The sequence below is a fragment of the Mya arenaria genome, chromosome 8 (genome assembly GCF_026914265.1).
Source record: "Mya arenaria isolate MELC-2E11 chromosome 8, ASM2691426v1".
NCBI lineage: Eukaryota > Metazoa > Mollusca > Bivalvia > Myida > Myidae > Mya > Mya arenaria.
Window position 1 is genome coordinate 68,484,045 of NC_069129.1, and position 27,431 is coordinate 68,511,475.

General features: G+C 46.0%; 1 protein-coding gene across 1 annotated transcript; it reads right to left on the reverse strand.

Moving 5' to 3' along the window:
* Positions 1 to 18,494: 18,494 nt before the first annotated feature.
* LOC128243656 (uncharacterized) lies at positions 18,495 to 21,051 on the reverse strand. The gene has a single exon (XM_052961540.1). It carries the CDS (start codon positions 20,794 to 20,796, stop codon positions 20,287 to 20,289), a length of 510 nt encoding a protein of 169 aa, XP_052817500.1. The 5' UTR covers positions 20,797 to 21,051; the 3' UTR covers positions 18,495 to 20,286.
* Positions 21,052 to 27,431: the final 6,380 nt, after the last annotated feature.

Consider the following 27,431-nt stretch of genomic DNA (forward strand, 5'->3'; position numbering starts at 1 on the left):
CAACTTGTAGCTCCCTTGCCTGGCGCTCGGCATTAGACTGTGGTAGTCTTGGGACAACTTGTAGCTCCCTTGCCTGGCGCTTGGCATTAGACTGTGGTAGTCTTGAGACAACTTGTAGCTCCCTTGCCTGGCGCTCGGCATTAGACTGTGGTAGTCTTGGGACAACTTGTAGCTCCCTTGCCTGCCGCTCGGCATTAGACTGTGGTAGTCTTGGGACAACTTGTAGCTCCCTTGCCTGGCGCTCGGCGTTAGACTGTGGTAGTCTTGGGACAACTTGTAGCTCCCTTGCCTGGCGCTCGGCGTTAGACTGTGGTAGTCTTGGGACAACTTGTAGCTCCCTTGCCTGGCGCTCGGCGTTAGACTGTAATAGTCTTGGGACAACTTGTAGCTCCCTTGCCTGGCGCTCGGCGTTAGACTGTAATAGTCTTGGGACAACGTGTAGCTCCCTTGCCTGGCGCTCGGCATTAGACTGTGGTAGTCTTGGGACAACGTGTAGCTCCCTTGCCTGGCGCTCGGCATTAGACTGTGGTAGTCTTGGGACAACTTGTAGCTCCCTTGCCTGGCGCTCGGCATTAGACTGTGGTAGTCTTGGGACAACTTGTAGCTCCCTTGCCTGGCACTCGGCATTAGACTGTGGTAGTCTTGGGACAACTTGTAGCTCCCTTGCCTGGCGCTTGGCATTAGACTGTGGTAGTCTTGGGACAACTTGTAGCTCCCTTGCCTGGCGCTCGGCATTAGACTGTGGTAGTCTTGGGACACCTTGTAGCTCCCTTGCCTGGCGCTTGGCATTAGACTGTGGTAGTCTTGGGACAACTTGTAGCTCCCTTGCCTGGCGCTCGGCATTAGACTGTGGTAGTCTTGGGACAACTTGTAGCTCCCTTGCCTGGCGATCGGCATTAGATTGTGGTAGTCTTGGGACAACTTGTAGCTCCCTTGCCTGGCGATCGGCATTAGACTGTGGTAGTCTTGGGGCAACTTGTAGCTCCCTTGCCTGGCGCTTGGCATTAGACTGTGGTAGTCTTGGGGCAACTTGTAGCTCCCTTGCCTGGCGCTCGGCATTAGATTGTGGTAGTCTTGGGACAACTTGTAGCTCCCTTGCCTGGCGATCGGCATTAGACTGTGGTAGTCTTGGGACAACTTGTAGCTCCCTTGCCTGGCGATCGGCATTAGACTGTGGTAGTCTTGGGACAACTTGTAGCTCCCTTGCCTGGCGCTTGGCATTAGACTGTGGTAGTCTTGGGGCAACTTGTAGCTCCCTTGCCTGGCGCTCGGCATTAGACTGTGGTAGTCTTGGGGCAACTTGTAGCTCCCTTGCCTGGCGCTCGGCATTAGACTGTGGTAGTCTTGGGACACCTTGTAGCTCCCTTGCCTGGCGCTCGGCATTAGACTGTGGTAGTCTTGGGACAACTTGTAGCTCCCTTGCCTGGCGCTTGACATTAGACTGTGGTAGTCTTGGGACAACTTGTAGCTCCCTTGCCTGGCGCTCGGCATTAGACTGTGGTAGTCTTGGGACAACTTGTAGCTCCCTTGCCTGGCGCTCGGTATGAGACTGTGGTAGTCTTGGGACAACTTGTAGCTCCCTTGCCTGGCGCTCGGCATTAGACTGTGGTAGTCTTGGGACAACTTGTAGCTCCCTTGCCTGGTGCTCGGCATGAGACTGTGGTAGTCTTGGGACTACTTGTAGCTCCCTTGCCTGGTGCTCGGCATGAGATTGTGGTAGTCTTGGGACAACTTGTAGCTCCCTTGCCTGGCGCTCGGTATGAGATTGTGGTAAGCTTGGGACAACTTGTAGCTCCCTTGCCTGGCGATAGGCATTAGACTGTGGTAGTCTTGGGACAACTTGTAGCTCCCTTGCCTGGCGCTCGGCATTAGACTGTGGTAGTCTTGGGGCAACTTGTAGCTCCCTTGCCTGGCGCTTGGCATTAGACTGTGGTAGTCTTGGGGACAACTTGTAGCTCCCTTGCCTGGCGCTCGGCATTAGACTGTGGTAGTCTTGGGACAACTTGTAGCTCCCTTGCCTGGCGCTTGACATTAGACTGTGGTAGTCTTGGGACAACTTGTAGCTCCCTTGCCTGGCGCTCGGCATTAGACTGTGGTAGTCTTGGGACAACTTGTAGCTCCCTTGCCTGGCGCTCGGTATGAGACTGTGGTAGTCTTGGGACAACTTGTAGCTCCCTTGCCTGGCGCTCGGCATTAGACTGTGGTAGTCTTGGGACAACTTGTAGCTCCCTTGCCTGGCGCTCGGTATGAGACTGTGGTAGTCTTGGGACAACTTGTAGCTCCCTTGCCTGGCGATCGGCATTAGACTGTGGTAGTCTTGGGACAACTTGTAGCTCCCTTGCCTGGCGATCGGCATTAGACTGTGGTAGTCTTGGGACACCTTGTAGCTCCCTTGCCTGGCGATCGGCATTAGACTGTGGTAGTCTTGGGACAACTTGTAGCTCCCTTGCCTGGCGCTCGGCATTAGACTGTGGTAGTCTTGGGACAACTTGTAGCTCCCTTGCCTGGCGCTCGGCATTAGACTGTGGTAGTCTTGGGACAACTTGTAGCTCCCTTGCCTGGCGCTCGGCATTAGACTGTGGTAGTCTTGGGACAACTTGTAGCTCCCTTGCCTGGCGCTCGGCATTAGACTGTGGTAGTCTTGGGACAACTTGTAGCTCCCTTGCCTGGCGCTCGGCATTAGACTGTGGTAGTCTTGGGACAACTTGTAGCTCCCTTGCCTGGCGCTCGGCATTAGACTGTGGTAGTCTTGGGACAACTTGTAGCTCCCTTGCCTGGCGCTCGGCATTAGACTTTGGTAGTCTTGGGACAACCTGTAGCTCCCTTGCCTGGCGCTCGGCATTAGACTGGGGTAGTCTTGGGACAACTTGTAGCTCCCTTGCCTGGCGCTCGGCATTAGACTGTGGTAGTCTTGGGGCAACTTGTAGCTCCCTTGCCTGGCGCTCGGCATTAGACTGTGGTAGTCTTGGGACAACTTGTACCTCCCTTGCCTGGCGCTCGGCATTAGACTGTGGTAGTCTTGGGACAACTTGTACCTCCCTTGCCTGGCGCTCGGCATTAGACTGTGGTAGTCTTGGGACAACTTGTACCTCCCTTGCCTATCGCTCGGCATTTGACTGTGTTAGTCTTGGGACAACTTGTACCTCCCTTGCCTGGCGCTCGGAATTAGACTGTGGTAGTCTTGGGACAACTTGTACCTCCCTTGCCTGGTGCTCGGCATTAGACTGTGGTAGTCTTGGGACAACTTGTAGCTCCCTTGCCTGGCGCTCGGTATGAGACTGTGGTAGTCTTGGGACAACTTGTAGCTCCCTTGCCTGGCGCTCGGTATGAGACTGTGGTAGTCTTGGCACATCTTGTAGCTCCCTTGCCTGGCGATCGGCATTAGACTGTGGTAGTCTTGGTACAACTTGTAGCTCCCTTGCCTGGCGATCGGCATTAGACTGTGGTAGTCTTGGGACAACTTGTAGCTCCCTTGCCTGGCGCTCGGCATTAGACTGTGGTAGTCTTGGGACAACTTGTAGCTCCCTTGCCTGGCGCTCGGCATTAGACTGTGGTAGTCTTGGGACAACTTGTAGCTCCCTTGCCTGGCGCTCGGCATTAGACTGTGGTAGTCTTGGGACAACGTGTAGCTCCCTTGCCTGGCGCTCGGCATTAGACTGTGGTAGTCTTGGGACAACTTGTAGCTCCCTTGCCTGGCGCTCGGCATTAGACTGTGGTAGTCTTGGGACAACTTGTAGCTCCCTTGCCTGGCGCTCGACATTAGACTGTGGTAGTCTTGGGACAACTTGTAGCTCCCTTGCCTGGCGCTCGACATTAGACTGTGGTAGTCTTGGGACACCTTGTACCTCCCTTGCCTGGCGCTCGGCATTAGACTGTGGTAGTCTTGGGACAACTTGTAGCTCCCTTGCCTGGCGCTCGGCATTAGACTGTGGTAGTCTTGGGACAACGTGTAGCTCCCTTGCCTGGCGCTCGGCATTAGACTGTGGTAGTCTTGGGACAACGTGTAGCTCCCTTGCCTGGCGCTCGGCATTAGACTGTGGTAGTCTTGGGACAACGTGTAGCTCCCTTGCCTGGCGATCGGCATTAGACTGTGGTAGTCTTGGGACAACTTGTAGCTCCCTTGCCTGGCGATCGGCATTAGATTGTGGTAGTCTTGGGACAACTTGTAGCTCCCTTGCCTGGCGATCGGCATTAGACTGTGGTAGTCTTGGGACAACTTGTAGCTCCCTTGCCTGGCGCTCGGCATTAGACTGTGGTAGTCTTGGGACAACTTGTAGCTCCCTTGCCTGGCGCTCGGCATTAGACTGTGGTAGTCTTGGGACAACTTGTAGCTCCCTTGCCTGGCGCTCGGCATTAGACTGTGGTAGTCTTGGGACAACTTGTAGCTCCCTTGCCTGGCGCTCGGCATTAGACTGTGGTAGTCTTGGGACACCTTGTAGCTCCCTTGCCTGGCGCTCGGCATTAGACTGTGGTAGTCTTGGGACAACTTGTAGCTCCCTTGCCTGGCGCTCGGCATTAGACTGTGGTAGTCTTGGGACAACTTGTAGCTCCCTTGCCTGGCGCTCGGCATTAGACTGTGGTAGTCTTGGGACTACTTGTAGCTCCCTTGCCTGGTGCTCGGCATTAGACTGTGGTAGTCTTGGGACTACTTGTACCTCCCTTGCCTGGTGCTCGGCATGAGATTGTGGTAGTCTTGGGACAACTTGTAGCTCCCTTGCCTGGCGCTCGGTATGAGATTGTGGTAGTCTTGGGGCAACTTGTAGCTCCCTTGCCTGGCGATCGGCATTAGACTGTGGTAGTCTTGGGACAACTTGTAGCTCCCTTGCCTGGCGATCGGCATTAGATTGTGGTAGTCTTGGGACAACTTGTAGCTCCCTTGCCTGGCGATCGGCATTAGACTGTGGTAGTCTTGGGACAACTTGTAGCTCCCTTGCCTGGCGCTCGGCATTAGACTGTGGTAGTCTTGGGACAACTTGTAGCTCCCTTGCCTGGCGCTTGGCATTAGACTGTGGTAGTCTTGGGACAACTTGTAGCTCCCTTGCCTGGCGCTTGGCATCAGACTGTGGTAGTCTTGTGACAACTTGTAGCTTCCTTGCCTGGCGCTCGGCATTAGACTGTGGTAGTCTTGGGACAACTTGTAGCTCCCTTGCCTGGCGCTTGGCATTAGACTGTGGTAGTCTTGGGACAACTTGTAGCTCCCTTGCCTGGCGCTCGGCATTAGACTGTGGTAGTCTTGGGACAACTTGTACCTCCCTTGCCTGGCGCTCGGTATGAGACTGTGGTAGTCTTGGGACAACTTGTACCTCCCTTGCCTGGCGCTTGGCATTAGACTGTGGTAGTCTTGGGACAACTTGTAGCTCCCTTGCCTGGCGATCGGTATGAGACTGTGGTAGTCTTGGGACAACTTGTAGCTCCCTTGCCTGGCGCTCGGCATTAGACTGTGGTAGTCTTGGGACAACTTGTAGCTCCCTTGCCTGGCGATCGGCATTAGACTGTGGTAGTCTTGGGACAACTTGTAGCTCCCTTGCCTGGCGCTCGGCATTAGACTGTGGTAGTCTTGGGGCAACTTGTAGCTCCCTTGCCTGGCGCTTGGCATTAGACTGTGGTAGTCTTGGGACAACTTGTAGCTCCCTTGCCTGGCGCTCGGCATTAGACTGTGGTAGTCTTGGGACAACTTGTAGCTCCCTTGTAGCTCCCTTGCCTGGCGCTCGGTATGAGACTGTGGTAGTCTTGGGACAACTTGTAGCTCCCTTGCCTGGCGCTCGGCATTAGACTGTGGTAGTCTTGGGACAACTTGTAGCTCCCTTGCCTGGCGCTCGGCATTAGACTGTGGTAGTCTTGGGACAACTTGTAGCTCCCTTGCCTGGCGCTCGGCATTAGACTGTGGTAGTCTTGGGACAACTTGTAGCTCCCTTGCCTGGCGCTCGGCATAACAATGTGGTAGTCTTGGGAGAACGTGTAGCTCCCTTGCCTGGCGATCGGCATTAGACTGTGGTAGTCTTGGGGCAACTTGTAGCTCCCTTGCCTGGCGATCGGCATAACAATGTGGTAGTCTTGGGACAACTTGTAGCTCCCTTGCCTGGCGATCGGCATTAGAATGTGGTAGTCTTGGGACAACTTGTAGCTCCCTTGCCTGGCGCTCGGCATTAGACTGTGGTAGTCTTGGGACAACTTGTACCTCCCTTGCCTGGTGCTCGGTATTAGACTGTGGTAGTCTTGGGACAACTTGTACCTCCCTTGCCTGTCGCTCGGCATTAGACTGTGGTAGTCTTGGGACAACTTGTAGCTCCCTTGCCTGGTGCTCGGCATTAGACTGTGGTAGTCTTGGGACAACTTGTAGCTCCCTTGCCTGGCGATCGGTATGAGACTGTGGTAGTCTTGGCACAACTTGTAGCTCCCTTGCCTGGCGATCGGTATGAGACTGTGGTAGTCTTGGCACAACTTGTAGCTCCCTTGCCTGGCGCTCGGCATTAGACTGTGGTAGTCTTGGGACAACGTGTAGCTCCCTTGCCTGGCGATCGGCATTAGACTGTGGTAGTCTTGGGACAACGTGTAGCTCCCTTGCCTGGCGCTCGGCATTAGACTGTGATAGTCGTGGGACAACTTGTAGCTCCCTTGCCTGGCGCTCGGCATTAGACTGTGGTAGTCTTGGGACAACGTGTAACTCCCTTGCCTGGCGCTCGGCATTAGACTGTGGTAGTCGTGGGACAACTTGTACCTCCCTTGCCTGGCGCTCGGCATTAGACTGTGGTAGTCTTGGGACAACTTGTAGCTCCCTTGCCTGGCGCTCGGCATTAGACTGTGGTAGTCTTGTGACACCTTGTACCTCCCTTGCCTGGCGCTTGGCATTAGACTGTGGTAGTCTTGGGACAACTTGTAGCTCCCTTGCCTGGCGCTCGGCATTAGACTGTGGTAGTCTTGGGACAACTTGTAGCTCCCTTGCCTGGCACTCGGTATTAGACTGTGGTAGTCTTGGGACAACTTGTAGCTCCCTTGCCTGGCGCTCGGCATTAGACTGTGGTAGTCTTGGGACAACTTGTAGCTCCCTTGCCTGGCGATCGGCATTAGACTGTGGTAGTCTTGGGGCAACTTGTAGCTCCCTTGCCTGGCGCTCGGCATTAGACTGTGGTAGTCTTGGGACAACTTGTAGCTCCCTTGCCTGGCGATCGGCATTAGATTGTGGTAGTCTTGGGACAACTTGTAGCTCCCTTGCCTGGCGATCGGCATTAGACTGTGGTAGTCTTGGGACAACTTGTAGCTCCCTTGCCTGGCGATCGGCATTAGACTGTGGTAGTCTTGGGACAACTTGTACCTCCCTTGCCTGGCGCTCGGCATTAGACTGTGGTAGTCTTGGGGCAACTTGTAGCTCCCTTGCCTGGCGCTCGGCATTAGACTGTGATAGTCTTGGGACAACTTGTAGCTCCCTTGCCTGGCGCTCGGCATTAGACTGTGGTAGTCTTGGGACAACTTGTAGCTCCCTTGCCTGGCGCTCGGCATTAGACTGTGGTAGTCTTGGGACAACTTGTACCTCCCTTGCCTGGCGCTCGGCATTAGACTGTGGTAGTCTTGGGACAACTTGTACCTCCCTTGCCTGGCGCTCGGCATTAGACTGTGGTAGTCTTGGGACAACTTGTAGCTCCTTTGCCTGGCGCTCGGCATTAGACTGTGGTAGTCTTGGGGCAACTTGTAGCTCCCTTGCCTGGCGCTCGGCATTAGACTGTGGTAGTCTTGGGACAACTTGTAGCTCCCTTGCCTGGCGCTTGGCATTAGACTGTGGTAGTCTTGGGACAACTTGTACCTCCCTTGCCTGGCGCTCGGCATTAGACTGTGGTAGTCTTGGGACAACTTGTACCTCCCTTGCCTGGCGCTCGGCATTAGACTGTGGTAGTCTTGGGACAACTTGTACCTCCCTTGCCTGGCGCTCGGCATTAGACTGTGGTAGTCTTGGGACAACTTGTACCTCCCTTGCCTGGCGCTCGGCATTAGACTGTGGTAGTCTTGGGACAACTTGTAGCTCCCTTGCCTGACGCTCGGCATTAGACTGTGGTAGTCTTGGGACAACTTGTACCTCCCTTGCCTGGCGCTTGGCATTAGACTGTGGTAGTCTTGGGGCAGCTTGTACCTCCCTTGCCTAGCGCTTGGCATTAGACTGTGGTAGTCTTGGGGCAGCTTGTAGCTCCCTTGCCTGGCGATCGGCATAAGACTGTGGTAGTCTTGGGGCAGCTTGTAGCTCCCTTGCCTGGCGCTCGGCATTAGACTGTGGTAGTCTTGGGACAACTTGTACCTCCCTTGCCTGGCGCTCGGCATTAGACTGTGGTAGTCTTGGGACAACTTGTAGCTCCCTTGCCTGGCGATCGGCATTAGATTGTGGTAGTCTTGGGACACCTTGTAGCTCCCTTGCCTGGCGCTTGGCATTAGACTGTGGTAGTCTTGGGACAACTTGTAGCTCCCTTGCCTGGCGCTCGGCATTAGACTGTGGTAGTCTTGGGACAACTTGTAGCTCCCTTGCCTGGCGCTCGGCATTAGATTGTGGTAGTCTTGGGACACCTTGTAGCTCCCTTGCCTGGCGCTTGGCATTAGACTGTGGTAGTCTTGGGAGAACTTGTAGCTCCCTTGCCTGGTGCTCGGCATTAGACTGTGGTAGTCTTGGGACAACTTGTAGCTCCCTTGCCTGGCGATCGGCATTAGATTGTGGTAGTCTTGGGACAACTTGTACCTCCCTTGCCTGGCGCTCGGCATTAGACTGTGGTAGTCTTGGGACACCTTGTAGCTCCCTTGCCTCTCGCTCGGCATTAGACTGTGGTAGTCTTGGGACAACTTGTACCTCCCTTGTATGGCGCTCGGCATTAGATTGTGGTAGTCTTGGGACACCTTGTAGCTCCCTTGCCTGGCGCTCGGCATTAGATTGTGGTAGTCTTGGGACAACTTGTACCTCCCTTGCCTGGCGCTCGGCATTAGACTGTGGTAGTCTTGGGACAACTTGTAGCTCCCTTGCCTGGCGCTCGGCATTAGACTGTGGTAGTCTTTGGGCACCTTGTAGCTCCCTTGCCTGGCGCTTGGCATTAGACTGTGGTAGTCTTGGGGCAACTTGTAGCTCCCTTGCCTGGCGCTCGGCATTAATCTGTGGTAGTCTTGGGACACCTTGTAGCTCCCTTGCCTGGCGCTCGGCATTAGACTGTGGTTGTCTTGGGACACCTTGTAGCTCCCTTGCCTGGCGCTCGGCATTAGATTGTGGTAGTCTTGGGACAACTTGTAGCTCCCTTGCCTGGCGCTCGGCATTAGACTGTGGTAGTCTTGGGACAACTTGTAGCTCCCTTGCCTGGCGCTCGGCATTAGACTGTGGTAGTCTTGGGAAAACTTGTAGCTCCCTTGCCTGGCGATCGGTATGAGACTGTGGTAGTCTTGGCACAACTTGTAGCTCCCTTGCCTGGCGATCGGTATGAGACTGTGGTAGTCTTGGGACAACTTGTACCTCCCTTGCCTGGCGCTCGGCATTAGACTGTGGTAGTCTTGGGACAACTTGTAGCTCCCTTGCCTGGCGCTCGGCATTAGACTGTGGTAGTCTTGGGGCACCTTGTAGCTCCCTTGCCTGGCGCTCGGCATTAGACTGTGGTAGTCTTGGGGCAACTTGTAGCTCCCTTGCCTGGCGCTCGGCATTAATCTGTGGTAGTCTTGGGACACCTTGTAGCTCCCTTGCCTGGCGCTCGGCATTAGACTGTGGTAGTCTTGGGACACCTTGTAGCTCCCTTGCCTGGCGCTCGGCATTAGATTGTGGTAGTCTTGGGACACCTTGTAGCTCCCTTGCCTGGCGCTCGGCATTAGATTGTGGTAGTCTTGGGACACCTTGTAGCTCCCTTGCCTGGCGCTCGGCATTAGACTGTGGTAGTCTTGGGACAAATATGCGGACCAGGGTGAGGTTTGATATCCATAAACTATTTTAAACTCAAGTAAACTCCTATTTCGCTGGTGGTTACCCAAACATATATTTATAAAGATATGTTAATGTATAATTATGTGGCTTGCCCGTTCTGTAGTACGGAGTGTGTATGTCGTTCAGTGTCTGTTTTGCCATAGCAGTGTGCCTTTCAACGGATTAGGTTACTGTGTTTATAGTTTCCATTGTATTACAGTATGTTTTTGCATGACTTAAGATATATGTTTTAGAATATTTAGGAAAGATTCATGATAAGAAGAGGATATAAGATGTGTAAGAAAGATTTATGACAATATGGACATATGCAGTCTGTTGTCAAAGTCTATGAAATATTCAAAACACCCTGTGTTGCAGTCAAAACCAAATTCGTATTGTTGTAGAAGTTTATACATTCCTTCCTTAGGCATCTTAGTTCTCCTGAAATAGCAACAGCACTAAGTTCTTAACTTGGCTAAAGCAGAACCTCAAACATAGCTTCAAAAGTTGGTTATGATGAACTTTCATTATACATGTACTTAGTAAACAATTGATAGGATTTTCACTATAAAGACAATTGCAAGTGAAAAAATACAACTAAAAGGAGCTGTGTGTAAATAAACAGGCTTGTCGCATTACTAGCACTGTAATTGATGAGATAGTATGAGCCTATGTAACTTCTGTTAGATAAGAATTTAAGTATCTTTCATGCAAACTTTGCTACCGGCCGCGAAGCGTGCCCGAGCGTCGGGACGTATACACGTGAATATAATTCACTCGCAAACCTGCATTATCAAATTTGAGTGGAACTTGACGATGTAAATGTTGTATCTCAACAGTCACCAAGTAGCGTAGAATTTACAGACCTTATGACGCGCTTTCATTTGAAGTAATAATTTGTAGTACCTTTTTAGATATATCTAATTATGGCTATGTCAGACGTCCTAAAACACTTTTAATCGCGTTTTATTATCCATCAATGTACTATTCTGAAATGGCGCGTTGTAGCACGCAAGGTGGGCGAGACAGAGATTACCAAGCTCTGCATGTCTGTTATGCAAGAATGATATTTTCTATGGGCGTGCATGTGTATGATGGATTGTAATGCCTTTTTGATTTAATCAGAGAAATAACATCTGAATCCGTCAGCATAGGAGTGTTTTATGAGTGCATGTTATCTAAATATGTAGGCGTTTGATAAATTCTTCTAAATACCCTTCGAACTTTTGAAACTTGAAATAGAAAATTCCTGATGTTTTTCAAAATTCAACTGTACATGTTATAAAATATCGGTCAGCTGTTTACAAGAACTTTATTTCAATAAGATAACGTATAATGATATTTAATTCTATAATGACAAAAATATGAATTCCCAACATATTAAGTTAAACAAATGGATATAAGAAATGGTCGTTCGACGACAGCAAAAATATCAATAATAATAATAATTATAATAATAATAATAATAATAATAATAATAATAATAATAATAATAATAATAATAATAATAATAATAATAATGAGATGATGATGATGATGATGATGATGATGATGCTGATGATAATAATAATAATAATAATAATAATAATAATAATAATAATAATAATAATAATAATAATAATAATAATAATAATAAGATGATGATGATGATGATGATGATGATGATGATGATGATGATGATGATGATGATGATGATGATGATGATGATGATGGTGTTAATAATAATAATAATAATAATAATAATAATAATAATAATAATAATAATAATGATGATGATGATGATGATGATGATGATGATGATGATGATACTAAATGAATACTAAAATATACCCTAAATGCACCATTTTTGACTAGAAATTGTTAACTTTTTCTCGGCGAGGTTATCTCAAACCACCTACCAACACTTAAAACCAAATAGAGTTAGGTTCCGGTAGGGGCGCAAGTCAAAAGGCTACGCCCGATACGCCCGATACCCTATACTGGTATATACTGTGCGAGTTGGAATAATATGCTTTAGATTACAAAGATGCTAAATTCGAGGTTTTTCCAATCCTGCATCTTTATTTTCAGTTCACGAGTCTGGTCTGTGCCAATGTGTTTCCGTGTGATAAGAGGGTGACGGGCAGGTATATCATGAATTATAAAACACAATGAGATGTCAAAGATTACGACAAAAATAATGCGAAAATAAATTAACTGCAACGTAAGGCGCGAGTCTGTTTTTTCTTCGTAAGGAGTTTTATTTATAAATATCCGCGTAAAGTTAACTTTTACATACCGATTCAAGTTTAATGTTAACGTTTTTTAACATATTAACATCAATCGGTAAAATCCTCATTCTGGAATTTGATTTTGTCACATTTATGTCCAGATCTAAAAATATTTGACCATTACTTAAAATATACCAAAACGCCCTTTGCCGAATGAAAATACAGTAAATCTGCGATACCTCGAGCAGGCGATTCGAGCAGGCGACTCCTCGAGCAGGCGACTCCTCGAGCAGGCGATTCCTTGAGCAGGTGATTCCTCGAGCAGGCGATACCTCGAGCAGGCGATTCCTCGAGCAGGCGATATCTCGAGAACTGCGGATTGTTCGAGGTCGAGGCTTAATTCCCGAAATGTATTCCTTCAACGTTCTGACGATAAATCGAAACCTAAATATGTAGAGGACTCAAGCCCGTAATACACAAGACATCAGTGAGATTTTCAGCGTTGTTATGCACAATTGAGGTTACGATGTTATTAAGCAAAACTTCCGGTTATTGGTTCACAGTATATACATAAAACTCTTGCCAAATCAACAATTCACATCCCCTACGGTGTGTGTGATATCTTAGATGAATACGGTTCGATTCAATTTCAATTTTTAGTTTTGTCCAATAATTGAGAAACATGAATTTGTTTATGATGTGACAATACTACACAGATATTAACAACGTTTCTTCCAACAGAACTAAATCGATGAAGGTCTATATTCAAAACGAAAGAAACCAAAATTACCGCCAACTCCATGCCATCTGTTGTTTTTTTTAGTTTGCATTAAGAATCAATTCATAACAAAGAACGACTACGGCTAATGGGATTAAACAGGAGTATTATGCACCAGTCTATTGTAACCACGCCCCCCCCCCCCCCCAGGTCCGGGGAATAGTGGGGACTTTGACTTGCGGTCCAGCCAAGCCCGGGCAAAGTCCCCGCCCTGCGGTGACGAACAGCTCGTGAAACCCCCGCCAAATGCTCCCGCACCCAAGGGACTCTAGGTAAGGACCATTCCCCGCTATATTTGGCGTGAAGACAAAACCACCACATTCACCCGGCACTGCGGGGCAACCTGGATTGTAAAAACACGGCCCATTAACCCGGCTATCTCCGGTATACCCCCGGACCTGGGGGGGGGGGGGGACGTGGTAACAATTGACTGGTGCATTAGTATTCTCGATGTCGAGCATTTTATGGAACTCAGAAACCCATATTTTAGAAAGAATATATTGCGGCGCATAAAATTGGGGGAGGGGGGTATTAGTTTATAGTACACTTTAATTACCTGTTTCTGTTAAAAAAATACCATAAGTCTAATTAATTATATGAATAGCTATTATAGTACATTATTTGTTTTTATTCCCACTTGACCCGATACCACGTCCTTAACATATATGGTAGTGGCGCCCTCACACATTACCCGAGGCCACGACCTTTACACATATGTCCGCGACCTTACAATTATTAAAGTGGTGCCCCTACACATTACCCGAAGGCACGACCTTCACTCTTATGTCCGCGACCTTTACACCAATTGTAGTGGTGCCCCCACGCATTACCCGAGGCCATGACCTTTACACACATGGCCACGACATGTACACATTGTAGTGGTGCGCTCACACATTACCCGAGGCCACGCGTTTACACCAATAATAATGGTGCCCTCTCAAATTACCAGAGGCCACGACCTTTACACATATGTCCACGACCTATAAATACATTGTAGTGGTGCCCCCACACAATTGCCACACTGTGGTTTTACGCAAGAGGCCAAGGCTTAGCCGTTAGTTTGTCCCATATATATGTGTCCAATGTTAAACTGTAAGAATATAATTATGGAGGATACAAAAGTGATTCTACAATTCCATTAACTTGTGTTGACTTGACATGTGTAGATAACATAATACTCACCTTCTCAACCTCGCACCTGTTGTCATAGTGGTTGATCTCATTGTCAAGTTTCTCTTTGTGCTGTAATGTTCGGAACCGAAATGGCGGGAAAATATTCCGATTGTAAGTGATATTAACGACTCATTTAGTAAAACACCTCTACAATGGTCTGCGAATAATGGCTCGTTTGTATGAGTTCGACGTCCCGGGTTTGTGCTCAGGGACTATACATCAAATGCTGTCATATATTGGAGATGAATGTTATCAGTTTATCAATTACCCGACTTGATAATGTCTGCTTAAGCTAGCGTTTACCTGGATGGCTTCTTGTATGAGGTATATTTCGCACAATACCACAATATATTAGCTATTTGTTATGTCATACATTGCTTTCTTCAAACTGTATGCGTTTCTGGTACTGATCTGGTCTTATAGATTTAGAGTGTTCCTTCTTTGAAAATGAAGAAATTGCAATATGTACAAGCTTTACGTAGAACTAGTATCAACATCATTTGTATGATTTCAAAGGATTATTCGTGGCAACCGAATGTCAAAAGCTAATCAAGACATGAAAATGTATCTCGATTGTATTTATAACTTTATGAGACCCGCCAATGCAGTGTAGCCGTACCTGATTTAATTTTCTGTTTAAATATTTTTGCTATAAATATTCAAAGTTTATTAGGTACTTAGTTTAAAAAAAGGAATGAATTGCTGGACTGATGTCATTTCTGGGGTATGAACGCTGTTGGGTTGGTTAAAGTGCGTGGAGTCTGCCGCGCGTTCTGAAACCGAAAATGACACCTATCGAGCGGATCCAGGATTAGTTGTTAATGGGGGTGTAACTTAAACGCGTAACCTTTTTTACTTGTGCCTCAACCTCAGAACCAAAATTTGTTTGATTTTAAACTTTGACAGATAGGTTTTGGGGTACTCCCCTGAGTAAATTGGAACAACTTTTAGTCTGAATGGGGCATTTTTGGCGTTTATTACAACTCGTGGGAGGGGCCAGCGCGATAATCGCAAACCATTCAGCTTCCAAACGTATAACCCTTGGTGTTTAACAATCAAATTACCTTGAATTTGCTACCAGCTAGATGCTATTATATCAGCAAAATATTTCGGAAAAAGATTTGTAAGCTAATTTCGATTAATCAGCGTGAAACGGATGTAAATTTTCCAAACAATAGCAGATAGAAAACTGATAGAAGCTAACACGTGCGGCCTCCGGGTATGCGTATTTATATTGCGAGAAAAGTGGTAAAACTTACTTACCAGGTGAAAATATCCTCCCAAAACACCAAAATCTCTTCGAACATCGCCATTTAATTCCGCATCACACATTTCCCTCACGTAAAAATCGGAAAACACAAAACACGTTGGACCCCCTGAATAGACTAGTGCAGAAAAACAGATGTGAGTAAATATATTAACAAGCTGTGTTGAGTTAGCTAAACATACGACATTGCCCACATGCCCAATGCCAGTACGACATTCATTTTTACGAGTCGAATGCCTAATGCCAGTACGACATCCATTTTTACGAGTCGAATGCCTAATGCCAGTACGACATCCATTTTTGAGAGTCGAATGCCTAATGCCAGTACGACATCCATTTTTACGAGTCGAATGCCTAATGCCAGTACGACATCCATTTTTGAGAGTCGAATGCCCAATGCCAGTAGGGCATTCATTTTTGAGAGTCGAATGTCCAAAGCTAGTTCGACATTTATCTTCTGAATGTTGAGTGTCGTGTTGTTTTCTTAACCCAAATAATAAAAATGGCTTGATGTATGCGCATGGTTTACATTGTAAAATGATAATGAGTTTACCGCTAGGTGATCCAGAGGGCGCGGCGCTCCCAACCACCCTTCCTCACTCAAAAAAGAAAATCGGAAAAAAGGAGTAAAAAATACATTCATTTCATTCATTTCGTCTAGGAAATTGTTATTTTTTCTTGCCGGAGTCCCCCTTAACCCCTCCGGCATGCTGTGTGTATATTTGGCATGTGATGAGTACAGATAAAGACACTGACGTTATTTATATATTTACTTGGATTGAAACCCACTTAATTTCGAATTTGATAAATGCGCAAAAACTGCCAAGGTGCATGTGTCGTAAGCGATGTGATACATCAGTGTTAATAAGAGTCAATCCGTTGTACTCAAAGTTATAAATGTTATGTAAGTTTTTGACGATTTTTCTTTTTTCTTGCAATTGTATCACCTGGTGTTTATGCCCTTTCAGACTAAATTAGTCAATTTTGTCTTAGGGAGGATAAAAATTTCCCATGACATGTTCACTGCCCAATTTGGGGGTTCCTGGGGAGGGAGACTGACACACATCCCACGGTGACTCATATAACGTCATAGCTAGGACTCACACCTGTAGTTATTTAGTCAGTCGAACCAATGTCACTGAACACACAAATACGTGTTTAAAGCTTTATTTCAGTTGCACATGTTAACATTATTATAATGCGTAGTAATTTCACTACGATAGCATAGAAATATCTAGGCAAATGTATTGTTACGAAATATTCACTACCATCTTGTTTGCCGCTGCTTTATCGTAGTTTATAGTCTATTGTAGCAAATGTTACCATGACAAATAAAGGTTGTTGTTGTTGTTGTTGTTGGTTTACGTATCAGTAGTGCTTGGTCTTTCCTGTATTTGGTTTCGTGGGCAATCATTATTTTAACACGTGGACACATTCTAACAAAACTCTTGAGTCTAACTGGAGTCAGCAACAATATGATCGATAAGATAACATCTTTATCCATTGTTTAAAAAACACGTTTCCTTTTTATCTCTAAAACACTACCCCACACAGTTCCAAAACCTTATCAACCTCCCACAGGGTTAGGAACACACAAATGCCTTCTTATAAAAACATTTAAAACTCCTTTTAACCTAAAAACGGATCTCAGATTTCTTAGAACCTGAAAACGCCTCTGTCCCTTGTTTTGAGAGAAAAGAAATAGTTCATTCATCGCTCATTTTTTACATAATTATATTTATCACAATCGTTAGGGTAATAAATTGCTATTTTTGCCTACAAGTACAGACTAAAAAAAAACAATCACCTTTTACAACATATAATGATAATCAAACCTTAAGACATGAACTCTTTTTCTCTTTTTTATATTATATGTGAGCTTATTTGTGTGACAAGATAACTCGACAGACCTGTCGTCCAATAGGACCGCGTAGAGTTCCCTTGAGTGAAATACGCAAAATCGGAATGATGATATTTCTTCGCGACGATCTGGTTCCCTTCCTTCTCCTGCCTTAACACTTGCGGAAACCTTCTTGTCACTGCGGGGCCAGATCGGGATCGAAAAAACGGCATCCAAATTAAAAAGTATTAACATATGGACGCCGAATAATTTGTTCGGGACAGCGACGGTATCTTTGGCAAACCAACGGCAACCATTCGGGACGTTCGGGAACTCATCACCATTAACTCGGCATCTTCTAAATGCCTGTTCTTAATCTTTTAGCGACTTCGTATAAGTTTCGGCGTTTATATCGCAACCTTTCGTTGCCTGATGGCAAAGATTCGCTCATTTTATTGATAAATGATCCCGAAAAGTTTCCGAAACTATCAAAGTTGAACCCGGAAATCATCAGGGCTGTACATAGTGGAAGGCTGCCTTTATGCAACAACTCCCAACACTATTATCATACTTTATGTAATAATATTTTACGATAGGTTTTATGGTAACGGACCTGTATTTTCACATGTATGTTTTATCTGGTTATTAAAAGTCTTGAAAGTCAAGGGCCATTGTCACGAACACCTCTTGCTCACAGGACATAAATGATGGATTTGATGAACGATGGACTGTAATAGCACCAAAATCACGAAAAAAAAAAAACATTTAAAATAGCTGGATAAGTTTTTCGATAATTCGTGGCAGTGATATTGTAGTAATGTGTTTCAATTTTATTTCGAAACCTACATAACATGAATTCTTTTGATTACAAACATTGTTCAATATTTCGCTGTGAATATTTTTCTTGTCGAACCAAGCGAAATATTACGGCCTCACTTTTGAAGTCCCAGCTTATATGTTGCAATTTATTTGAGTGTAAATATAATTAAACAGCTTATGTAAATGATGATTTTCAGAATAAATTACATTAGCGCCTTTCCTTTCACACATTATGGGGTGCAAATGTAAAAGACCTCTCCCAGTTATTGCAAAAACTTTACATTTCCAAATATTCAACAAAACCACTGTAGCTTTAAAAAAATCAATAAGGGGAATAATACTACAATCACCATGTGTCGAGTCAGACAGAAATTACCTCCCTTAACAAATGAGAGAACCGCATGTGTGCTTATATTTCATGGCACGGTACTGTAACCATGTTTTGTGTTAATTACCTCGCAAAGTGACATTATATAACTTAAATAAGTCAAGGCATGCTAAGTGAATGGTTTAATGAGATTATACAATTATAGAATAACGATATCAAACATATTCGAAAGTTCCTCAACAGAAAAAAAATAATACAAAGCCGCGAATAATGAGACACATTGAGTTCAATGGCCGGTTTGCACGTGATGTTATTTTCTTGGGGAAGGCATACAACAACATAAAATAAGTTTGAATATCAACGCTATATCCAACGTTAAATGTTCGGTAAAAGTATAACGTATCCATATGTACAGTGCCATACCTTACATTTCCAAATATTCAACAATTTTAACCGTTGTCTCTTTGAATTTTCAAGAAGGGGGATAAAACTTCAATGGCACTATGTGTCGAGTCAGGCAGTAATTATCTCCCTTAAGGAGAGAACCGTTTGTGTGTTTGTATTTTCATTGTATGTTACCTTGTTTTGTGTTTACACACAAATGTCCTCGAAAAGTGACATTCAATAACTTAAATCAGTCAAGGCATGCTAAGTAAATGGTAAAACGCCATAAGATAGCACAATTTTAGAATAACGATGTCTTGCACGCCGGACGTGTGTTTCCGGCCATGTGACCAGTGCTGGAATAATAATATCTTACAGTTGGTTCTGGTCCGGATAGACAAATCCGATCCAAGGGCACCTGCGTTGCCACCTAACGAGGCTTGCCGGGTTACTAGCTACGCAGCGTGCCCGAGGGTCGGATTTTTCTATCTGGACCGGAAGCACATGATTGATATTTTATCTGGCATACCTTTAATAAATGATGTGAAAAAGTACATGAAGAAGAGCATTTTTGTTATTCAACCAAAAGCGCATGCGATTATGTATACTGACGTCATTGCGCGCAGTAATGTTTATTCACTGTATACGTCAAGAAGTTTCTTCAGTATCACGCCTTTTAATGTTTTGTTTTGAATGTGTATTTTTGTAAAGTTAATGTTTATGGAGCTCATCTACTGAAATTTCATAATTATGGTTACATAAAGTTTATAGGCAAAGAAATAAAAAATATTACGTCACAGTGCGTGACTCATCTGGCATGGGGGTGCTTGATGGAGTTTTCCAGGACGACTGAATCCACTGGAAATGCCTATCCGGTGTGCCAGAAAAACCCGTCTTTCAGCCCCCATGCAAGATGAGTGACGTGTAACAACGCACCACTTCTTATTTCATTCATTGTATGGTTTATGAAAAGTATTTCATGCCATTTCAATAAAGCGCAATAAAATAGGTATGCAAGACTTTTAATTAAAATAAATGATCATAAAAACGCGTTTTTAGAGGAGCTATTTGACGTTAATAGTAATTTAAAATAACTGCCCTTTATGACGTCAGTAAACAACGTCGCACGCGCTTTTTGGTAAAAAGAACAAAACTGCGTTTTCTAATTCAATTTTTCCACGAATTTTAAATTTAAGATATGGAAGAAGAAATATATATAAAATTATAAATATATAGTGTTTTTCTGGTCCGGATTAAAAGATCCGACCCTCGTGCGGCGCTGCGTGGCCGGTAACTCGACAAACCTCGTTTACGGCTTTCGCGCGTGCCCTCGGGTCGTTTGTTTTCTTTTCGTACCGGAAACACATGAGAGATACTTATAATCAAACATATCCAAACAGTCAACAGAAAAAAAAAAAGCAGCAATGAGACGTACAAAGTTCAATGGACGGTTTGCACGGGATGCTATTTTCTTTGGGAAGCCGGCATACAGCAACATATAGTAAATTTAAATATCAACACTATATCCAACGTTAATTGTTCGGAATCAGTCCAAACATATCCGTGTGTACCGGACTCTAGAGGATGGCACAGGACTGGCCAGTCTGTTGTCGCCTAAGTATCTGTAGGCGTTCCTGTTCCTGCCGTGCCGCTAGCACCTGCATCGGTGACGACCAGTTTGCCTGGAGCCACGACATCTTGAACGTCATGATCTTGGTTACCTGGCGGGTTCGGCCGCCGATCACCACACTTCCGGCGACAAGCAGGTTGTTTCGGACAGCCTCCAGGTCGTAAAACTTGTTTGCCATGTTTCCACACAGGGCGTCGTTTTGGAAGATGCACTTGTTCAGCAGGATATCCGGTTTGAGAAGCAGACAAAGGTGCATGAGAACGTTCCGGTCCGAGTGCGTCAAATATGAGTAGTTCCGAAATTGTCGGAGCTCGTTGATGTCGCTGTTGTCGTCCAACTTCAGCACGGTGCACATAGAGTCCAGGTAGTACATGAGTTTGGCGGCCGGGTCCGCCGGAACCGTCACCGACCGGCTCGTGTCCTTCAACCCGTACTCAACTCGCCGCATGTACGCCATAGTGAGATCCGTAGAATAAAGCGTTTTAACTGACAGTCAATGAGATGTTAACATTAAACAACGTGACTCTAAAAAGTTCACTTCCTTGAATAGCGCTCGATATTAGTCTGATCTTTTTCCTGGCCACAGGCTTTCTTTTACTTTTACTGTTTAATTTGTTAATTAATAAGACCTCTTATTTAAGGGGTGCCCGAGTACATTGGCATGCGTTTTATGTTAATCTTATCGCGTTTATTAGGCAACTTTTTGATTGGGTCTTTTGTGAACCAAACACTTGATTGTGAAATACCAAATAAATCATATTTCAGAGAATTTCTTATTTTGGAATTCTTAAAATTTATAGGGCTGGTGTTGAAGAGACCATAACAATACCTATTATGGAATGGACTTCCTGATATGTGAACTTTCAGAGAGTTTCAAATTATAGAATTCTAACAATTTGAAGGATGGTTTTGAAGAGATCATTGAATCGTTAGAAGGGTGGAAAATTCTGCAAGTCACTTCCTAGTTTATAATCTATGTCATCCCACAGGCCAGTGTGTTGTCATGCAACCTTTGTGTTTGTCTTTATTGCCAAATAACGGCAACCCAAAATACCGATTGCCAGAAGCACTTTAACGGTGTTTTATTTCTTGCTATGTCAAGAGCTTGTTTATTTTGAAAGAACATCGGGAAATCTGTGGACTGGAACTAATAGAGTTGAAGTAAAGCTTTAGAAACTTATAAGTACAAATGTAACATCGCAGTGAGCTCTGATACCTCTTCTCCCTTTCACGGCTTCACCCCTGGCGCAAATGTAACATGTCCCGATTTACCTCTAGCGTATATGCAGGATGTCCCGAAACACCTTGTTGTACATGTAGTATGTCCATATTCAAACCCGATTGACATGTTACTTATTCATCTTAACCCGTGGTGAACATGCAACATGTCCTGATTGACCCCTTGTGTACAAATTACATGTTCCGTTTCACCCCTGACGCATACATGTAACTTGAACTGCTTCACCCCAGGCATACATGTAACATGTACCACTTAAACCCTGGTGTAAATGTAACATGTACCACTTCAGCCCTGGCATTTATGTAACATGTACCGCTTCACCTCTGGCATTCATGTAGCATGTACCGCTTCACCCCTGGCATACATGTTACATGAACCACTTAAACCCTGGTGTAAATGTAACATGTACCACTTCAGCCCTGGCATTTATGTAACATGTACCGCTTCACCCCACGCATACATGCAGCATGTACCGCTTCACCCCTGGCATACATGTAACAAGCACCGCTTCATCCCTGGCGTACATGTAAAATGTACCGCTTCAGCCCTAGCGTACATGTGACATGTCAAGCTTCATCCCTGGCATATATGTAACATGTCCCTCTCTAGCCCTGGCATATAGTAACATGTCCAGCTCCAGCACTGGCATATATGAAGCATGTACCTCCTCACCCTTTGCATACTTGTAACATGTTCCACTTCTGCCCTGATATACATATAGCATGCACTTCTTCACCTCTGGCATATATGAAACATGTCCCGTTTCACCTCTGTCTACATGAAACATGTCCTGTTTTACCTCTGGCATACATGTAACATGTACCGCTTCACACCTGGCCTACATATAACATGTACCGCTTCACCCCTGGCATACATGTAACATGTACTTCTTTACCCCTGGCATGCATGTAATCTGTACCGCGTCACCGCTGGCATACATGATACACGTACCGCTTCACCTCTGGCATACATATAATATGTACCGCTTCACCCCTGGCATACATGTTACACGTACCTCTTCACCCCTGGCGTGCATGTAAAACGTACCGCTTCACCCCTGACATACATGTAACACGTACCGCATCACCCCTGGCATACATGTAATATGTACCTTTTCACTTCTGGCATACGTGTAACATGTACCTCTTCACCCATGGCATTCATGTAAAATGTACCGCTTCACCCCTGGTATACATGTAACATGTACCGCTTCACCCATGGCATTCATGTAACATGTACCGCTTCAGCCCTGGCATACATGTAACTCGTACCGCTTCACCCCTGGCATACATGTAATGAGTACCGCTTCACCTCTGACATACATGTAGCATGTATCGCTTCACCCCTGGCATACATGTAACATGTACCGCTTAAGCCCTGGCATACATGTAACATATACTACTTCACCCCTGGCATACATGTAACATGTCCCTCTTCACACCTCGCATTCATGAAACATGTCCCGCTTCAGCCCTGGTGTAAATGTAACAGACCCCTCTTTACACCTGGTATTCATGTAACAAGAACCGATTCAGTCCTGGCATTCGTGTAACAAGAACCGCTTCAGCCCTGGTGTACATGTAACATGTCCCTCTTCACACCTGGCATTCATGAAACATGTACCGCTTCAGCCCTGGCATTCATGTAACATGTACTGCTTCAGCCCTGGCATACATGTAACATGTCCCTCTTCACTCTTGGCAAACATGTAACATGTACCGCTTCAGCCCTAGCATACATGTAACATGTCCCTCTTCACTCCTGGCATTCATGTAACAAGAACCGCTTCAGTCCTGACATACATGTACCATGTCCCTCTGCACACCTGGCATACATGTAACATGTCCCTCTGCACACCTGGCATACATGTAATATGTACCGCTTCAGCCCTGGCTTACATGTAACATGTACCGCTTCACCCCTGGCATACCTGAAACATTTTCCGCTTCAGCCCTGACGTACATGTAACATGTACCGCTTCGGTCCTGGCAAACATGTCCCGCTTCAGCCCTGGCAAACATGTAACATGTACCGCTTCAACCCAGGCATACATGTTACATGTTCCTCTTCACCCCTGGCATACATGTAACATGCACCGCTTCACCTCTGGCATACATGTAACATGTACTGCTTCACCTCTGGCATTCATGTAGCATGTACCGCTTCACCCCTGGCATTCATGTAACATGAACCGCTTCAGCCCTGCCATACATGTAACATGTTCCGCTTCAGCCCTGGCATTCATGTAATATGTACCACTTCTCCCCTGGCATACATGTAGCATGTACCTCTTCAACCCTGGCATACATGCAACATGTCTAGCTTCATCTCTGGCATACATGCAACATGTCCCGGCTTACCTCTGGCATACTTGTTACATGTAGCACTTCACTCCTGGCATTCAAGCAAAATGTGCGGCCTTAGTTCTGACATTATTATGTAACATGTACCACTTCTCCTCTGGCATACATGTAACATGTCCCGCCTTACCTTTAGCATACTTGTAACATGTAGCACTTTACTCCTGGCATTCATGCAATATGTACTGCCTTAGTTCTGACATAATTATGTAACATGTACTCCTACAACTCTGGCATACATGTAACATGTACCGCTTCAGCCATGGCATACATAATATATGTACCGCTTTACCCCTGGAATACATGTAACATGTACCGCTTCAGCACTGGCATTCATGTCACATGTACCGCTTCACCTCTGGCATTCATGTAGCATGTACCGCTTCACCCCTGGCATACATGTTACATGAACCGCTTCACCCCACGCATACATGCAGCATGTACCGCTTCACCCCTGGCATACATGTAACAAGCACCGCTTCATCCCTGTCGTACATGTAAGGTGTACCGCTTCAGCTCTGGCATACACGTGACATGTCACGCTTCACCCCTGGCATATATGTAACATGAACCGCTTCACCCCTGGCATACATGTAACAAGCACCGCTTCATCCCTGTCGTACATGTAAGGTGTACCGCTTCAGCTCTGGCATACACGTGACATGTCACGCTTCACCCATCGCATATATGTGACATGTACCTAGCATGTACCGCATTAGCCCTGGCATTCATGAAACATGTACCGCTTCACCTCTGGTATACAAGTAACATGTACCGCTTCACCTCTGGTATTCATGAAGCATGTACCGCTTCACCCCTGGCGTACATGTAAAATGTACCGCTTCAGCCCTAGCATGCATGTGACATGTCAAGCTTCATCCCTGGCATATATGTAACATGTCCCTCTCTAGCCCTGGCATATAGTTACATGTCCAGCTCCAGCACTGGCATACATGAAGCATGTACCTCCTCACACTTGGCAAACTTGTAACATGTACCACTTCTGCCCTGATATACATATAGCATGTACTTCTTCACCTCTGGCATACATGAAACATGTCCCGTTTCACCTCTGTCTACATGAAACATGTCCTGTTTTACCCCTGACATACATGTAGCATGTCCGCTTCACTCATTGGATACATGAAACACGTACCGCTTCAGCCCCGGCATACATGAAACACGTACCGCTTCAGCCCTGGCATACATGTAGCATGTACCTCTTCAACCCTGGCATACATGCAACATGTCTTGCTTCATCTCTGGCATACATGCAACACGTCCCGCCTTACCTCTGGCATTCTTTTAACATGAAGCACTTCACTCCTGGCATTCATGCAAAATGTGCCGCCTTAGGTCTGACATTATTATGTAACATGTACCGCTTCACCCCTGGCATACATGTATCATTTCCCGCCTTACCTTTGGCATCCTTGTAATATGTAGCACTTCACTCCTGGCATTCATGCAAGATGTGCCGCCTTAGTTCTGAAATAATTATGTATCATGTACTGCTACACCTCTGGCATACATGTAAAATGTACCGCTTCAGCCCTGGCATACATGTAACATGAACCGCTTCACCCCTGGCATACATGTAACATGAACCGCTTCACCCCAGGCATACATGTAACATGAACCGCTTCACGCCTGGCATACATGTAACATGTACCGCTTCACCTCTGGCATACATGTAACATGTACCGCTTCATCCCCGGCATACATGTAATATGTACCGCATAACACCTGGCATTCATGTAACATGTACCGCTTCAGCCCTGGCATACATGTCCCGCTTAAACCCTGGTGTACATGTAACATGTACCACTTCAGCCCTGGCATTTATGTAACATGTACCGCTTCACCACTGGCATTCATGTAGCATGTACCGCTTCACCCCTGGCATTCATGTAACATGAACCGCTTCAGCCCTGCCATACATGTAACACGTTCCGCTTCAGCCCTGGCATTCATGTAATATGTACCACTTCTCCCCTGGCATACATGTAGCATGTACCTCTTCAACCCTGGCATACATGCAACATGTCTAGCTTCATCTCTGGCATACATGCAACATGTCCCGGCTTACCTCTGGCATACTTGTTACATGTAGCACTTCACTCCTGGCATTAAAGCAAAATGTGCGGCCTTAGTTCTGACATTATTATGTAACATGTACCACTTCACCTCTGGCATACATGTAACATGTCCCGCCTTACCTTTAGTATACTTGTAACATGTAGCACTTTACTCCTGGCATTCATGCAAAATGTACTGCCTTAGTTCTGACATAATTATGTAACATGTACTCCTACAACTCTGGCATACATGTAACATGTACCGCTTCAGCCATGGCATGCATAATATATGTACCGCTTTACCCCTGGAATACATGTAACATGTACCGCTTCAGCACTGGCATTCATGTCACATGTACCGCTTCACCTCTGGCATTCATGTAGCATGTACCGCTTCACCCCTGGCATACATGTTACATGAACCGCTTCACCCCACGCATACATGCAGCATGTACCGCTTCACCCCTGGCATACATGTAACAAGCACCGCTTCATCCCTGTCGTACATGTAAGGTGTACCGCTTCAGCTCTGGCATACACGTGACATGTCACGCTTCACCCCTGGCATATATATAACATGAACCGCTTCACCCCTGGCATACATGTAACAAGCACCGCTTCATCCCTGTCGTACATGTAAGGAGTACCGCTTCAGCTCTGGCATACACGTGACATGTCACGCTTCACCCCTGGCATACATGTAACATGTACCGCTTCAGCCCTGGCATTCATGTAACATGTACCGCTTCACCCATCGCATATATGTGACATGTACCTAGCATGTACCGCATTAGCCCTGGCATTCATGAAACATGTACCGCTTCACCTCTGGTATACAAGTAACATGTACCGCTTCACCTCTGGTATTCATGAAGCATGTACCGCTTCACCCCTGGCGTACATGTAAAATGTACCGCTTCAGCCCTAGCATACAAGTGACATGTCAAGCTTCATCCCTGGCATATATGTAACATGTCCCTCTCTAGCCCTGGCATATAGTAACATGTCCAGCTCCAGCACTGGCATATATGAAGCATGTACCTCCTCACCCTTTGCATACTTGTAACATGTACCACTTCTGCCCTGATATACATATAGCATGCACTTCTTCACCTCTGCCATACATGAAACATGTCCCGTTTCACCTCTGTCTACATGAAACATGTCCTGTTTTACCTCTGGCATACATGTAACATGTACCGCTTCACACCTGGCCTACATATAGCATGTACCGCTTCACCCCTGGCATACATGTAACATGTACTTTTTTACCCCTGGCATGCATGTAATCTGTACCGCGTCACCGCTGGCATACATGATACACGTACCGCTTCACCTCTGGCATACATATAATATGTACCGCTTCACCCCTGACATACATGTTACACGTACCTCTTCACCCCTGGCGTGCATG

Bases quoted from the DNA above. Each gene is read 5' to 3' on its own strand.
- LOC128243656 (XM_052961540.1), bottom strand. From the start codon at position 20,796: ATGGCGTACATGCGGCGAGTTGAGTACGGGTTGAAGGACACGAGCCGG.